Source organism: Kogia breviceps, chromosome 1, assembly GCF_026419965.1.
Source record: "Kogia breviceps isolate mKogBre1 chromosome 1, mKogBre1 haplotype 1, whole genome shotgun sequence".
Lineage (NCBI taxonomy): Eukaryota > Metazoa > Chordata > Mammalia > Artiodactyla > Physeteridae > Kogia > Kogia breviceps.
In genome coordinates, this window is record NC_081310.1 from 24674226 (window position 1) to 24691919 (window position 17694).

General features: G+C 40.6%; 2 protein-coding genes across 2 annotated transcripts in view; both read left to right on the forward strand.

Annotated features, from left to right (window-relative positions):
• Positions 1-17694, forward strand: part of RGSL1 (regulator of G protein signaling like 1) — a 99425-nt gene that overhangs the window by 69782 nt on the left and 11949 nt on the right. The window contains 2 exon segments of the mRNA XM_067024403.1: positions 16787-16901; positions 17312-17426. Coding sequence (XP_066880504.1) covers positions 16787-16901; positions 17312-17426 — 230 coding nt within the window.
• Positions 4460-5387, forward strand: LOC131759647 (transmembrane epididymal protein 1-like). Its single transcript, XM_059069062.2, has one exon. The coding sequence runs from the start codon at positions 4460-4462 to the stop codon at positions 5231-5233; it is 774 nt and encodes a 257-aa protein (XP_058925045.1). The 3' UTR covers positions 5234-5387.

Below are 17694 nucleotides of genomic sequence, written 5' to 3' on the forward strand. Positions count from 1 at the left end.
GTCTCTCCAGCTGTTCTTTGGGAATGATCCAATTTGCCCTGATTTCTACAGCTGGGGTGAATTCTGCCTTCTAATTGCATAGCTCTGGTCATTTGCTCCACTCATTTGGTATTTCACTCTTAGCATTAGTGACTTGCATCATTTGTATGTATCCCTTCTGTCTTTATAACTATAACATAAGCATTTTATGGTGAAGCTCATGTGTTTATGTGTTCATGTATTCATTCATCCATCAAACATCCATTGAGCACCTCCAGGCATAGGGCTAGATTCTAAAGAGACAAGACAGGACATGGTTTCCTACTTCAAAGACTTCCCAGTAAAAAAAGACTGGTGAAACAGGGTGACAAGTGTACCGTTAGAGATGACTAGAAGTTGCATGGAGAGGTATCCTTCCCAGTTGAGAGGAAGCAGTGCTGGAGTTAAGCCTTGAAGGAAAGGCAGAGTTTCTCAGATAGAGAAAAATGTGTAATAGGAAGCCCATTTCAGACCGAGCTGGAAGCTTCTGATATGCCTGGAGAGAATGGTACATGTGGGAAGGGACTGGAACTGAGGCCAGGGCAAAACACGAGGGGCCTTTAAGCTCATTCTAACGACATGGATTTTATCTACAAGTCGAGGGGATGCCACTAGAGAATTCAGATTAGCCAGTGGCATGATTAGGTCTTTATTCCCAAGATTAGGTCTTCATTCACTGTGGTTGCAATGTGGATAGGAATCAATGGGGATTGGAACGTGGTTAAGAGATACTGCAACAATGCAGGGTTGGTGATGCCTGAACAAGGGCAGTGGCTGGGGATGGAGTGGAAGGAACTGACCAGAAAAGTTGCTTAGGAAGGAGAATCTAGAGAACTTTTTGATTAATGGGCTGTGAGGTTGAGTGAAAATTGGTACCACCACTTTGATGGGACATTTATCACTATCTATTAAAACTGAAAAAGGGAATACTAGTCTATAACTCAGAAATGTCATTTATGGTTATCTACCCTAAAGAAGAATATTTTCTCAGAATTTTTTGTTTTGAAAAAAACAGATAGACCAACATTTCCATCAATAAGGAACTGGATAAAGAATATGACATTAACACGAGTAAGCAGCACCTCTATAAGACAGAATGGTTCTGTCTCCATCATGATACATGACTGAGTGAAAAAAAAGTCAGTTGTGTTGTAGGATGAAGCATAGAAGTGTTGATGTCCTAGAGAAAAACTCATTTTGGCATTCGGGATAGCCCCTTTGCGAACAGCTGTCTTCCCACCGTCTCACCCTAAAGTAGACTTACTAGGCATCACGTCTCACTCACCTGCACAACACTTCTACTTAGTCTTCTCATTTCTTAAAAAAAAAAAATAGTATCGAGTAGATACAAAATAACATATATAGAATGCAGGTAAACATTGGGATACAACACTCCTGTTACCCACTGTAAGAACAGAAAAAAACACTGCCATTATTTTCAATGTCCTGTGGATCCCTCTCAAATCTATCCTGTCCTTCCCCTCACAGAGGTCACCATTTTTCCTGAATTTTGTTTATAGTTCCACATATGTGTTCACATTTCTCAGTTGTGAATGTTTTTGAACTTTATGTATATAGAATCATCCACAAAATTATGTACCTTTTGTGACATTCTTTTCTCTTCCAAAATTACATTTTTGAGATTCCAGGTTTGTCTTAGTCAGGGTTCTCCAGAGAAACAAAACCAATAGGAGATGATAGATAGATAGATAGATAGATAGATAGATAGATAGATAGATGGATAGGGATTTATTTCGAGGAAATGGTTCATACAATTTTGGAGGCAAAGAAGTCCCACCATATGCTCTCTCCAAGCTGGAGACCCAGGAAAGCTGGTGATATAATTCCAATCTGAAGACAATCTAAAGACATGAGAACCAGGGAAGCAATTGATGTAGATCCCAGGAAAAGAGCAGAAGGCCCAGGTCCCCGCTCAGTAGACAGGCAGGAAAAATAAGGGGCAAATTCCTCCCTCCTCTGTCTTTTGTGCTATTCAGGCCCTCAGCGGATTGCATGAGGTCCACCCACATTGGGGTGGACCATCTACTTTACTAAATCCACCCATTCAAAGGCTAATCTCACAGACACATCCAGAAATAATGTTTAATCTGGGCACCATATGCCCAGTCAAGTTGACACATAAAACTGTCACAATGTTGTTGTTGAATGTAGCTGTAATTTTCATTTTCACTCCCCTATGATATTTTATGTTATGAGTATTTGATAAATTTATCTATGCATTTAAATAGTGAAGGACATTTTGAGTATTTGTCTCTCTCTGTGTCAGATTGAAACAGTGCTATTGTGGACATTCCTGAGAGTTGTTGTACAGTATATACAAGTAAGGAAGTATATCTTCAACTTTACTATATAAAGTCATATAATGCCAAATTCTTTTCCAAAGTGGTTGTATTAACTTACATTCCCCCTCAGAATATATTAATTATTCTATTTCTTTCACATCGTCAGACTATTGTCAGGCTAAATTTTGTCAATCTGTTAGGTGTAAAATGATAGCTAGCAAGCAGATGGAGACTCAGTCCTACAACTACAAGGACCCCAATTCTGCCACAACCATGTCAGCTTCCAAGAGAACCCTGTGCTATAGAATGAAACACAGCCTGGCAGACACCTTGACTGCACTTTGTGAGACTCTGAGCAGAGGGCCCAGCAAAGCTATGCCTGCATCCTGACCCACAGAAACTGAGAATAAATGTATGTTGTATTAAGCCACTAGTTTATGTTAATTAGTTACACAATGACAAAAAGCCGATACAATATGGATCCATGGAGAAGGAAATATAACCCTAATACACCACTTGGTTCTATAGTGAACAGAAGAGCTGAGAGCTTTTTTCTTTAGTTTAAAACAAATCTGGTGAAGGGCTTAGATTGGCTTAGCTGGGTCAGGTGTCCATCTCTTGGCTGATATATGACTAGGAAAGCAGAATTGATTAAAAGACGACAGCTCCCACTTGACCCAGATGGTTTGAATGGACACTTCCCAGAAGAGGGAAGCTTTCTTTTTCTTTATTTTTTTTTTCTTTTCGGCCACGCCACACGGTGTGAGCGGCTTGCGGGGTCTTAGTTGTCCGACCAGGGGTTGGATCAGGACCCTTGTCAGTGAAAGCGCAGAGTACTAACCACTGGACCGCCAGGGAATTTCCGAGGGCAGCTTTCATAATCCAAACGACAATAGATTTCTACCAGGATAATTCAATTAGAAAAGGCAATTAGAAAAGACAAAAATATATCTAAAAGGACATAATTTTGTTCCTCATTTACATATAATATGATTCCATTAAATCATTTGAAAATTAGTAAGAACAGTATATAAATGCAACAAGATGATTAATATAAAGATCAATATAAAATTATAGTCTCATATCTGTAAAAATAAAATAATAAAATGGAAGATCCATTCATACTAGCAACAAAAGACAAATAAACCAATATGGAAATCTGTAGGATCCATATAAAACATAATTAATTAGAGACATTTCCTGTACTTGATTGACTGTCCTGAAGTGTAACATGACCATCACACTGTACATAAATGCTTTTTTCAGGAGGGAAAATATTTGATGTTTAATTCACATGAAGGTTACTAGCTGAATAGGATCTTCTTTGTTACCAGTACCTACATTTTACTCAGTGATTCTCAAAATTTAGTGTGCGTAAGAAAATTCCCTGGGAATGTTTACTGAAGTGCCTATTGCCAGACACTACCCCGAGAGATTTCAGATCAGTACCTCTGAGTGGAACCTACTTGCCTGCACGAGCTGGAAAAACACTGAAACTCAAAGGAAGGAACGTCAGACGGAGGCATTCAGTTCTATCTGGAGATGAGTGGAAGAGATCGTCAGCAGTGAACGTTGTTCTGGCCACATTCAAATAACATCAGAGTAATTGGGCTGTGTATGTTTATTTGTGGCTCTTAAGACTATTTATGCCCAGAAGAGCACATTTGTAGCTAGAATTTGTATGAGGTTATATGTGAGGAATCTTAAGGGATTTACCCTATATTGTGTGTTCTCCTTGCTGTCTCTGAGTACTTGCTTGTGGTCTGTGAATTTGGGAGGGAAGTATGGAAGGTAGAAATGGGGACAAGGGGAAGGAGCGGCAAAGGAGGGCCTATGGCATTGTCTCTGAGAAGGAGACACGCTCAAGCATTGTGCTGGCGAATCTGCCTATTTCTTCATCCGGCAATGGTTGGTTAGCTATCAATGAACCAGAGCAGAAGACCAGAACGGAAAGCATGACACCCACCCCAAAAACAGTTTGGGTTTTCTCCAAAACCATTTTCCTTCTGTATGTGGAGGCAATGAGCTGAACAGAGAATATAAGTAGACTTCAAGAAGCCCCCTCCACACTCTAGAGCCTGACGTGGCCACTCCGGAGCCTCTTGTCTCTGCCAGTGCTCAGAGCCTCCTTCAGTCTCATGGGCGGCTTTGAAGGTCATCTGTACCCAGGACTGTCTCTCTTCTTCTATGGACTTTATCACGCACGACTCGTCTCCAGGGCCTTGATATGCAACGACCCCGTCCAGTATCTGCCACGCCGTCCCTGGAGCAAAGGAAGATGGGCGAGGCTGCAGCAAATACACTATGTGGGACTGGCGAAGATATTGAGCTCCTTCATTTTAGTAGCCCAAGAACTGCATAACATCCAAGGGCAGTTTGTACTGATCAGCAAGATATATCACCAGAGAAACTTTTTGTACCACAAACAGTGGCAGCATCTCACTCTCTACACCACCTTCTTCCTGAGTGGGTGTGTAGATGTGGTGAGCCAGAACCTGCTGCCCCAGAGGTCGCCTGTCCTGGAACAAGGCGCCCAGGGCCTGGCCATGTTTCTGATTCTGCCCCTGATGGTGTCTCACCTGCAGGACTCAGAAGGAGTGGAGCTGCAGTGTCACGTCCTGCTCACCCAGGCCTTGTTCCTGCTGCTGCTGGGGGTCATCGCTGAGCTGTGGGCTCCCAACGTGCGGTGGCTCTGGGTGATGAAGGCCTTTTTGTATATGATTACAGGCTCCTGGCTGATCCAGATAGGCTTTATCCTGTACAAACCAATCTCTGGCCATAAATGGATGGACGATGATAAAAATGATATTTTATTTGTCACCATCTTCTTCTGCTGGCACGTGGCTTTCGTTGCCGTTGTGATCATCTGGATCTACGGCGTCTCCTTTTTGTGGTATTGTTACATTTGCTGATGTCTGAAGCAGGTGAGCCCGGAAGGGTTCCTCTCACCTGCACATTCTGGAACACCTTGAGGAGAAGTTGTGGGAAGAGGAACTGTCAGAGAGGGAGACCAAGTGTCTATCCTTCAGAGGTGCCACCGAGGCAGCTCACTCCGCTAGGAGGGGCCTACAGCTCTCTACTCTTTCAGCTTCTTTCAGTCTCGTTTGCTAAGCAGTGAGCAGAGAAAAGGCAAATGAACCCAGGAGGCAAGTTACTATGGCCTTAACTTTCAACTCCCCAAGTATTTCCCCCATCTCCCCTCAACTCGCCTCAACTCCAGCCAAAGCAATCTGCTTGCCCTGCTCCTCTCTGCATTCCTCACCCACCACCCCAACCCAGTAGAAAGTGAAAATAAATGTATTATATCCTGCCTTTGGATTTTTATAAATATCCCTCACCCACCACATAGAATACCTACCACTAGTCACTGACATTTAGTAATTATAATGATTTACAGTCTTTAGTGCAGTAAAATAATTTACCCATCATAATAACCACCTCCTCATCCTTTTTCTTTCTGGATGGCCTCAATACTCATACTAAATGTGAACTGTTATTTTGACCATCTAGAACTCATAGAACTGTTATTGAGGTGTTTCCTTTGATTACTTTATGGTTTATCAAAAAGAAAGTCAGATACTTTTTATTTCAGCTTTGTTGAGGTGTACTTAATATATTAAAAAATTGGACATAAGTTATACATTGTGACGAGTTTGGGCATAAATATATTGTGATACCATCACCACAATCCTTAAAGGCAATTTCCTCTTCAGGGTCGAGAAGAACACAGCAGCAACCTGCACATAGTGAGGGCTCAAAAGTGTTTGTCTGCTTCCAGAATTTCTTCACCCCCTTCTAACCAAGTGTATTGTCTGTTAGATTCTTCTACCTGGGTAGATCAACCCATTGCTGTGTACAGACCTCAACGAATTTCCAAATAAGACTCACCAGCACTCAATCTTTTCTGCTTCTCATATAAAATAAAATCCAACGGCTTAGGGCTGAGTCAAGATGGCTGACTAGTAGGACGCAGTGTTTGCCCCTCGTCACAACTAGGGCATCTACCAGGCACTGGTGGGGGACCACTGACACTTAAGGGGACAGGAGGAAACAACAAGCCTCCTGGTAGGATGTTTAGGGGAGGGAGTGGGGAGGAGAAGTGGGGGTGGGATGGGACTGGTGCCTCTGAGGGGTGGCTGGGGGAGAGGAGGGTTGCTCACACCCAGAGGGTCCCACTCACGGTGAGGTTGTCAAGAGGGATGGAGAGAGATCCTCGGGAGATCGGAGGATTGGAAGGGAACGCGGCCAGCATTTCCCCTGTCCACTTGGGCCCCAGGGAGCCTGCTGAGGTCCCAGGCCTGATCCTCTGCCCTCCAAGGCCCCTTCTGGCTGCATGGGTCCTGAGGGTGTGGGAGGGTGGGAGGCAGGGAGGGAAAGTAGAGGCTGGATGGGACCAGTGCCCCTGAGGGACGGCTGGGCGAGGGGAGGGGTTCCCAAGCTCAGCAGGGGCCCACCCACAGTGAGAGGATTAATGGGGATGGGGAGAGACCCTCAGGAGATCGGAGGATCAGAAGGGAAGGCGACCAGTGTTTCCCCTGCCCAATTGGACTGCACGGAGCCTGCTGAGGTCCCAGACCTAATCCTCCACCCTCCGAGGCTCCCTCCTTAGCTGAGCCCAAACTCCACATTCATATCCACACCCAGGTCTTTACCTCCATACTCAGCGCTCTGAGGCCCCCTCCCGCCATGCAGCCTTTTCCAGCTGCATGGGTCCTCAGTCTAGACCCTGCCCCCGCCTAAACCCCACCCCCACCTAGGCCCCACCCCCAAAGCCTTTTCCAGCGGAGTGGGTCCTAAGCTTCGGCCCCACCCCTGCCTTCCACCACTCCCCACCTAACCCCCACCCCTGCCTAAGCTCCGCCCCCCAGGCCCCCTCCAGCCAAGGCCTTTTCCAGCCCTTCTTTTGTTTTTTTGAGGCTGTGGTTCTGTTTTACCTTGTTCTTGTCTCATTTATATATATTTTTCTAAAACATTTTTTACTTTTCTAACTTCATTTTATTCTTTATTCTTTGTTACTGTACTGCTCCTTCTTTATTTTTTCTTTTGCCATGCTGGGTGGCTTGCGAGATCTTGGTTCCCAGGCTGGGAGCTGGGTCTGAGCTCCTGCAGTCGTGGCACGGAGTCTGAACCACTGGATTAACAGAGAACCTCAGACCCCAGGGAATATTAATTGGAGTGAGGTCTCCCAGAGGTCCTCATCTTGGCATCAGGACCTGGCTCTACCCAACTGCCTGCAATCTCCAGTGCTGACCTCAGGGAATATTAATTGGAGTGAGGTCTCCCAGAGGTCCTCATCTTGGCATCAGGACCTGGCTCTACCCAACTGCCTGCAATCTCCAGTGCTGGACACCTAAAGCCAAACAACTAGTAAGACAGGAACACTTCCCACCCATCCAAAAAAAAAAGCATGAGAAGACAAAAAATATGTTACACACGAAGGAGCACGGTAAAAACCTATAAGACCAAATAAATGAAGAGAATATAGGCAATCTCCTGAAAAAGAATTCAGAGGAATGACAGTAAAGATGATCCAAAATCTCAGAAATAGAATGGAGCACAGATCGCGAAAATACAAGAAATGTTTAACAAAGACCCAGAAGAACTAAAGAACAAACAAACAGTGATGAAAAACAAAATAACTGAAATGAAAAATACACTAAAAGGAATCAATACCAGAATAACTGAAGCAAAGAGCAAATAAGTGAATTGGAAAATAGAATCGTGGAAATAACTGGCAGGGAGCAGAACACAGAAAAAAGAAAGAAAAGAACTGAGGATAGATTCAGAGACCTCTAGGGCAACATGAAATGCACCAACATCCCAATTATAGGGGTCCCAGAAGAAGAAGAGAAAGAGAAAGTGTCTGAGAAAATCTTTAAAGAGATTATAGTTGAAAACTTCCCTAACATGGGAAAGGAAATAGCCATCCAAGCCCAGGAAGCACAGAGAGTCCCATACAGGACAAACCTAAGCAGAAACACACCAAGACACATATTCATCAAGCTACCAAAGTTAAATTCAAACAAAAAATATTAAAAGCAGCAAGGGAAAACCAACAAATAACAAATAACATACAAGTTAATCCCCATAAGGCTGTCAGCTGATTTTTCAGCAGAAACTCTCCAGGTCAGAAGGCAGTGACAGGATAAATTTAAAGTGATGAAAGGCAAAAACCTACAACCAATAATGCTCTACATAGTAAGTCTCTCATTCAGATTTGATGCAGAAATCAAAAGCTTTGCAGACAAGCAAAAGCTAAGAGAATTCAGCACCACCAAACCAGCTTTACAACAAATGCTAAAGGACCTTCAAGAGAAGAAAAAGACCTACAAAAACAAACCCCAAACAATTAAGACAATGTAATAGGAACATACATATCGATAATCACCTTGAATGTAAATGGATTAAATGATTCAACCAAAAGACACAGACTGGCTGAATGTATACAAAAACAAGACCCATATATATGCTGTCTACAAGAGACCCACTTCAGACCTAGGGACACATACAGCATGAAAGTGAGGGGATGAAAAACGATATTCCATGCAAAAGGAAATCACAAGAAAGCTGGAGTAGCAATAGTCATATCAGATAAAATAGACTTTAAAATAAAGACTGTTACAAGAGATAAGGAAGGACACTACATAACGATCAAGGGATCAATCCAAGAAAAAAACATAGCAATTATAAATATTTATTTTCCCAACATAGGAGCACCTCAATAGATAAGACAAATGCTAACAGCCATAAAAGGGGAAATTGTTAGTAACAAAATAATAGTGGGAGACTTTAACACCCTACTTACACCAATGGACACATCATCCAGACAGAAAATAAATAAGGAAACACAAGCTTTTAATGACACTATAGACTAGAGAGATTTAACTGATATTTATAGGACATTCCACCTGAAAGTGGAAGAATACACTTTCTTCTCAAGTGCACGTGGAATATTCTCCAGGATAGATCACATCTTGGATCACATATCAAGCCTCAGAAAATTTAGGAAAATTGAAATCATATCAAGTGTCTTTTCCGACAACAATGCTATGAGATTAGAAATAAGTTACAGGAAAAATACTGTAAAAAACACAAACAAATGGAGGATAAACAGTGTGCTGCTAAATAACAAAGTCATCACTGAAGAAATCAAAGAGGAAATTTTAAAATACCTAGAAACAAATGACAACAAAAATACGACCACCCAAAACCTATGGGACAGAGCAAGAGCACTTCTAAGAGGGAAGTTTATAGCAACTCAATGTCACCTCAAGAAACAAGAAAAATCTCAAATAAACAATCTAACCTTACACATAAAGCAACTAGAAAGAGAACAAAGAAAAGCCAACGTTAGTAGAAGCAAAGAAATCATAAAGATGAGAGCAGAAATAAATGAAATAGAAAAAGAAGAAAACAATAGCAAAGGTCAATAAAACTAAACGTTGGTTCTTAGAGAAGATAAACAAAATTGATAAACCTTTAGCCAGATTCATCAACAAAAAAAGGAAGAGGCCTCAAATCAATAAAATTAGAAATGAAAAAGGAGAAGTTACAACAGACACCACAGAAATACAAAGTATCCTAAGCGACTACTACAAGCAACTTCCTGGTTCAGTCTTGGTACAAATTTCCAAGACTGAACCAGGAAGAATTAGAAAATATAAACACACAAATCACAAGTAAGGAAATTGAAACTGTAATTAAAACTCTTCCAACAAACAAAATTCCAGGATCGGATGGCTTCACAGGCGAATTCTATCAAACATTTGGAGAAGAGCTAACACCCATCCTTCTCAAAGTCTTCCAAAAATTTGCAGAGGGAGGAACACACTCCCAAACTCGTTCTATGAGGCCACCATCACCCTGATAGCAAAACCAGACAATGATATCACACAAAAAAGAAAATTACAGACCTATACCACTGATGAACATAGACACAGCAATCCTCAACAAAATAGTAGCAAACAGAATCCAACAACATATTAAAAGGCTCACACACCATGATCAAGTGAAATTTATCCCAGGAATGCAAGCATTCCTCAATATACACAAATCAATCAATGTGATATACCATATTAACAAATTAAAGGATAAAAGCCATGTGATCATATCAATAGATGCAGAATAACTTTTGACAAAATTTAACACCAATTTATGATAAAAACTCTCCAGAAAGTGGGCATAGAGAGAACCTACTTCAACATAATAAAGGCCATAAATGACAAACCCACAGCAAACATCATTCTCAATGGTGAAAAACTGAAAGCATTTCCTCTAAGATCAGGAAAAAGACAAGGATATCCACTCTTGCCACTATTATTCAACATAGTTCTTCAAGTCCTAGCCATGGCAATCAGAGAAGGAAAAGAAATAGAAGGAATACAAGTTGGAAAAGAAAAAGTAAAACTGTCACTGCTTGCAGATGACATGACACTATACATAGAAAATCCTAAATATGCCACCAGAAAACTACTAGAACTAATCAATGAATCTGGTAAATTTTCAGGATACAACATTGATGCACAGAAATCTCTTGCATTCCTATTCACTAACATTGAAAGATCAGAAAGAAAAATTAAGGAACCAATCCCATTTACCATTGCAACAAAAAGAATAAAACACCTAGGAATAAATCTACCTAAGGAGGCAAAAGACCTGTATTCAGAAAACTATAAAACACTGGTGTAAGAAATCAAAGATGACACAAACAGATGGAGAGGTATACCATGTTCCTGGATTGGAAGAATCAACATTGTGAAAATGACTAAACTACCGAAAGCAATTTACATGTTCAGTGCAATCCGTATCAAATTACCACTGGCATTTTTCACAGAATTAGAACAAAAACTTTTACAATTTGTATGGAAACAAAAAAGACCCCAACTAGCCAAAGCAATCTTGAGAAAGAAAAATGGAGCCGAAGGAATCAGGCTCCCTGACTTCACACTCTTCTAGAAAGCTACAGTAATCAAGACAGTATGGTACTGGCAAAAATAGAAATATAGATCAATGGTACAGGATAGAAAGCATAGAGATAAACCCATGCACCTATGGTCACCTAATCAATAACAAAGGAGGCAAGAATATACCATGGAGAAAAGACAGCCCCTTCAATAAGTGGTGCTGGGAAAACTGGATAGCTACATGTAAAAGAACGAAATTAGAACACTGCCTAACACCATACACTAAAATAAACTCAAAATGGATTAAAGACCTAAATGAAGACCAGACACTGTAAAACTCTTAGAGGAAAACATAGGAAAACACTCTGACATAAATGACAGCAAGATCTTTTATGACCCACCTCCTAGAGTAACGGAAATAAAAACAAAAATAAGCAAATGGGACCTAATGAATCTTAAAAGCTTTTGCACAGCAAAGGAAACCATAAACAAGATGAAAAGACAACCCTCAGAATGGAAGAAAAGATTTGCAAATGAAGCAATGGACAAAGGATTAATCTCCAAAGTATACAAACACCTCATGCAGCTCAATATCAAAAAACAAACAACCCAATCCAAAAATGGGTGGAAGACCTAAATAGACAATTCACCAAAGAAGACATACAGATGGCCAAGAGGCACATGAAAAGATGCTCAACATCACTAACCATTAGAAACATGCAAATCAAAACCACAGTGAGGTATCACCTCACACCAGTCAGGATGGCCATCATCAAACAATAAATGCCAAGAGGGTGTGGAGAAGAGGGAACCCTCTTGCACTGTTGGTGGGAATGTAAATTGATACAGCCACTGTGGGGAACAGTAGTGAGGTTGCTAAAAAAACTAAAAATAGAACTACCATATGACCCAAAATCCCACTACTGGGCATATACCCTGAGAAAACCATAATTCAAAAAGTCACATGCACCCTGATGTTCATTGCAGCACTATTTACAATACCCGGGTCATGGAAGCAACTCAAATGCCCACCGATAGACAAATGGATAAAGAAGATGTGGTCCATATATACAATGGACTATTACTCAGCCATAAAAGGGAAGGAAATTGGGTCATTTGTAGAGATGTGGATGGACACTGTCTTACAGCGTGAAGTAAGCCAGAAAGAGAAAAACATATAGTGTATATTAATGCATATATGTGGAATCTAGAAAAATGGTACAGATGAACCTATTTGCAGGGCAGATATAGAAATGCAAATGTAGAGAATGGACGTGTGGACACAGGGTAGGGGAAGGAGAGGGTGGGATGAATTGGGAGATGAGCTTTGACATAAATACACTACCATGTGTAAAATAGATAGCTAGTGGGAACCTGCTGTTTAGCACAGGGAAATCAGCTCGTTCCTAGTCATTTGACAAAACTCTGTTTTCTACTTCATTCAGACCTCCTCTTCTTCATATTAAAAGCATATTTTTGACTTTTTTTAACCTAAAAATGGACTCCTTTTTTTTGGTATTACAATCTGACCTTATCTTGAGGCAACGTCTTTCACTAATAGGGAGAAAAGTTATATACAAGGGCAGAAAAGAACAGACAAAATAGTACTATTTTAAGGTATTTTCTCTCTACAAAAGTAAAAGTTGAAGAGACACCTAAGCCACTTTTTCACAGATGTGTCTCTTCTGAGTACTTTTGAGATGAGAAACGGATGAACTCATCTCTTGGAGTAAATTAATGCCTCAAAATATTATTTTGTCTCACAATGTGTGTCTTTGAGGTAAAATAATAAATAGTAGCAGGGACCTTCAAAGCCACAAAGGATTATTACTGAGGCCTGATATAAGGGTGGAATGGGCAGCGCTGCTGTTTGGGTGATAAGGAACTTTGTGCTTTCCTCATATCACAGGAGGTATGAGCACTCTGACAGTAATCCTAATGACGCTGGAATGTAAAATCAACTGAAGATACATCTGGGGAAAAAAGAAAGAGAAAAAACCCAAACAGAATTCTGGAGAGCCTGGTGTAATCTTTACCACGATCCACCAGAGGGCACCATCGCTGCATGAGCTAGGAAAGGGCCCTTGCTCTCCATTTGTGCTGAGGTATCAATTTTAAATGAAGGAAGGATGAAGAGGAAGGTAGAAAAATACATAAGCAAGTGTTTTCTAAGCATCTAGTAAGCATAATGAAGGTCTGTTTCCTATTAAATTTAGATGTGTGGACATGAATAAGCATAAAATTCACCTAATAGTTATAGAGTATATATGTATACATCTATATACATAGATACATAGATGGATAGATAGATAGATAGATAGATAGATAGATACAGATAGCTGTATATACATAAATATATAGATATATATGTTTGTGTGTCTCAAAAACACAGCAGTGTCAGAACGCTTGAGATAAAAAGGCTGTTTTTTAGCAACTCTATAAAAGTCATCAAAATGCTCATTTAGCTCATCACATAGGCAAACAGTAAATAGTTGGTGAATGAATAAATAAAGCAGCTAGTACAGGTGTAACATGGATGAAATGTCAATTTAATTCTGATCTGGGTTTTGAGGGATACGCAGGAGTTTGTTAGAGGAGTTTGGGGCAGGCACTCTGAGGTCATACGTTCCTGTACTCATAAGCCCAGCAGTGCAGTTCCAGTGATGGGATTTCATGGCCCAATGGTACCAGAGAAAACTCTTAAGTTCCTGCCCCCTAGGAAGGGTGGCTAAGGAAGAGCCACACAAATTGTTTTATGGAAAGCTCATTAATTTGCATTTCAGGTGAAAGGTAGAAGATTATCAATGGGCTCTTCCAATGGAGCGCGGTGTCAACACCAAAATGCTTGCAACTGCTTGTGTTATAATCAATATTCAATATATTATGGTACACATTTATAAACTAATTGTTACGCTTCTAAACTTTGTATGTAGAATTACTTTTAAATGTAATTTTATTTTAAATTGCTTTCACTTTTTCCTCATTTTTCAATAAAATCATACATTTGATAAATCAAATTTTCCCAAACAGATACCACTTCCATATTTTGTTAACTAAAATTCCATAGGCATTTCATATTATGAACTGAAAATATGATTTTTAAAAGAACTTTACATACCTAACAAGGCAGATTTACAAACCTAACAAAGAAGTGTCTCCTAAGAACTTAAAAAGGCTCTTGTAAATTTAATGTCAGATTTTAAAATGTAAAACAAAATTTAAGCATTTTATTGTACAAAAAACAACATACACAAAATAGCACACTTTTGTTAAAGTACAATATATTTGCACGTGTGTCTTGATGTTTCATGTGTTCCAAGATGAGTTTGTGGCCTACGATGTTTCTTCAATCATCAATTACCTCATTCATTAATCAGTGTAACACACACACATGCACACATCTTAAGACAATTCAGGGTGAAGCTCTGAATAGTTTAATAATCACATTTTATTCCTTAGATTATCACTTCCTTTGGAAAAGAGAGATCATAACCTGGGCAAAGGAAATTCTTTTAGTTCTCTTCCTAGAAGAGTGGCCTATACAGCACTGGTATATACCCACATTCCTTAAGACACTATGCTTTTAGATTTGTCTTCAATGAAGCTATGTGAAACCAGCCTCTCCTCCGAATCACTGCCCCACTATCTTCCCTGAAGCTCAAAGAGGCTGACTACTGGAGCTATTAGCAACCAAATGGAGTGCTGTCACCCCAATAATAGCAAGGGCTAAAAGCCAAAAACACTAGCTAGAGGTTTGAACTACATGATGGTTAGATTCCTGATCCTTTCAAGACCTTCTAGTTCCCAAAGTGAAAGGGTCCCAGATGTCTCCCGTACTTGTGTGATGATAAGAATCACCTGGGGTGCCTGCTAAACACATCCATTGGGCTTCCCTGGTGGCGCAGTGGTTAAGAATCCGCCTGCCAGTGCAGGAGACACGGCAGGCTGCGGAGCAACTAACCTCGTGCACCACAACTACTGAGCCTGCATGTCTAGAGCCCATGCTCTGCAACAAGAGAACCCACCACAGTGAGAAGGCTGTGAACAGCAAGGAGGAGAAGCCCCCACTCGCCACAAAAAGAGAAAGCCCGCTCGCAGCAACAAAGACGCAACACGGCCAAAAATAAATAAATAAATAAATAAATAATAAAACAAAACAAACAAACAAAAAACACATACTTTACCATGTCCATGCTCTGATAACTCTAGCTTAGAAGAGCCTGGGTGAGGCTCAAGGGTTTTGTATATTTTACAAGTGCCCCAGATGATTATTATTATATATATAAATATATTTATATATAATAATATATATATTGTTATTTTAAATATATTGTTATTTTAAAAAATTATACCTAACTTCACATCTCAGCTCTACCACTTACCAGTTGTGTGTTGGAGCAGATCCAGCGTGCAAAGATTTCCCAAAGCTCTGGGCATCTCCTTTACTCCAGTGCACACTTACCCTGGAAATGGCAGCAGATCTCTTTGGCAAAAGTTACGAAGAGACTCCCAGGAAATATTGGCAAAAATATCGCAAGGTTCTTCCTAAGGGGCAAAATGCTTTCTTTTCATTTAAGAGCTTCTAGATCTGACTCAGCACTGAAAATTGGATGAGGGGCCTGGAATGCTACATGACGGCTCATTTTTGGTTCATATTCATTTTAATTCATTCACTCAAATATTTATTGAGCACTTCCACGTGACAGAAACTGCTCTAGATGTTTGGGATGCATCATTTAAAAAAAGAGTACAAAATTCCTGCCACCATGTAGTTTATGTTCTCAAGTAGAATCTTAGTGAGCTGCCACACATTTTCTCCAAGGGACCCTATGATCAATAGCCACCACAAAGAATCTGTGGGTTGGATCATTCTGATATCCATACACCATAGCTGCTATTATGATATCCACATATACTTTGGTGGTTAGCACCACCTCCCATTGCAATCAAAGGTAATTTTCAACTACAGCATCTTCTTTCAGCCTTTGTGGACACGTCCTTGCTTGTGGTAAACCAAGATAAGGTTATACACTTTATGAAAGTAGAAAAAGAGGTAAAATTGACAAATCTTAACTTGTAAGTAATATTTATTTGTTGAGTCTCAGTGCAGATCCTGTCCTCAATAAGTTTTTAAGTCTCATTAATGAACACAGTAGTCTTTGAACACCTGAAGAATCATATTGCCCTTAGAAGACCTATTGGTAATCTTGGATTTCCCTCTGCCGCAGCCATTTAACTTGAATCCTTTATTCTCTTCTTCTGCTCTCTCCTAAACTGAAAACCTCAAACTAGCTGCAGAAATGAAGTCCTTTAAACATTTCTTTCCCCTTAAGCACTTATCTGTGAAATTCTAATGGAACTAAACCAGGACAGTATTTGCTCTACAAGTATGCTTACACATAACATTGCAAATGTGCTTTTGAGATTTTCAAACAAATTGTGGAGAGCTGAGACTAGGCAGATTGAGAATAAGGAACTGTAAGGCTCTAAGATGAAAAACACCCCCAGTTAACTCCGAAATGGTACCCAAGAAAATGATGGCTTTTCTTCTCTCTCTTGCAGTTTTTAGAAGAAGTGATGCCCCTATTATCAAAGAAGTCTCTCACATGCATCATGTCAGCACAACAACATTGTTAATACTCCAGGGCTATGTCATGAAATCTCTGGAAGAAAGGTGGTGAGTGCTGCTGGGTGAAGGCGGTTTTTCCCTGGAGCTGCTCATTGGCTTCTGAAAGCCACGTTGGTCTCGTAATCCACTCTCATGGTTCATTGCCAAAGTCTCCCTGCAAAAGAAAAGCCAAACTTATCCTGAACCCTCTTACCTACCTGCCTACGTGCACACACACACACACACACACACACACACACATTTCTGTTCACCTACCTGAGCAAGGAACACTACAGTATTGATCAGGAAGAACAGGTTGACATGAGCAAAGGATTGGAATGGTAAGAAGAGTATTTTTGAGTATCGCACCATTCCCCAAATCCCCCTTTCTCCAAAGGCTGTGATGCTTTTTCCAGGACTGTTACCTTTTATGCGCCAGGTTTTTGCCTTCTTTGATAGTCTTGGTCTCCTGCTGGCAGGTTTAAAGACTACCAAGATCTCTTTCCACCTCATCCTCCAGAGAAGGAAACCGAAATACCACTAGCTTTGCCCAGGAAGCCCTCAAAGACAGCAGCTTACCTGCAGGAATCCCAGGTCAGTGAGGAAGTTGGTGAAGACAAGACATTGTGGACAAGGAAACCACTGCCTCGACATTGTGGACCACACAAAATGTTTCACCGTTAGCTTATTTATTCACTAAAACAACTACTCTTTGGGATAGGCTTTCAAATCCCCATTTACAAAGGAGGAAACTGAGGCTCAGAGAAATTGTTGCAGTGAGAAGTTAAGGAAATCCCTGTCTTCACTATCTGTGATGAGAACTAACTGAGTGATAGGCACAGGGGCTAGTCACATGGAGATC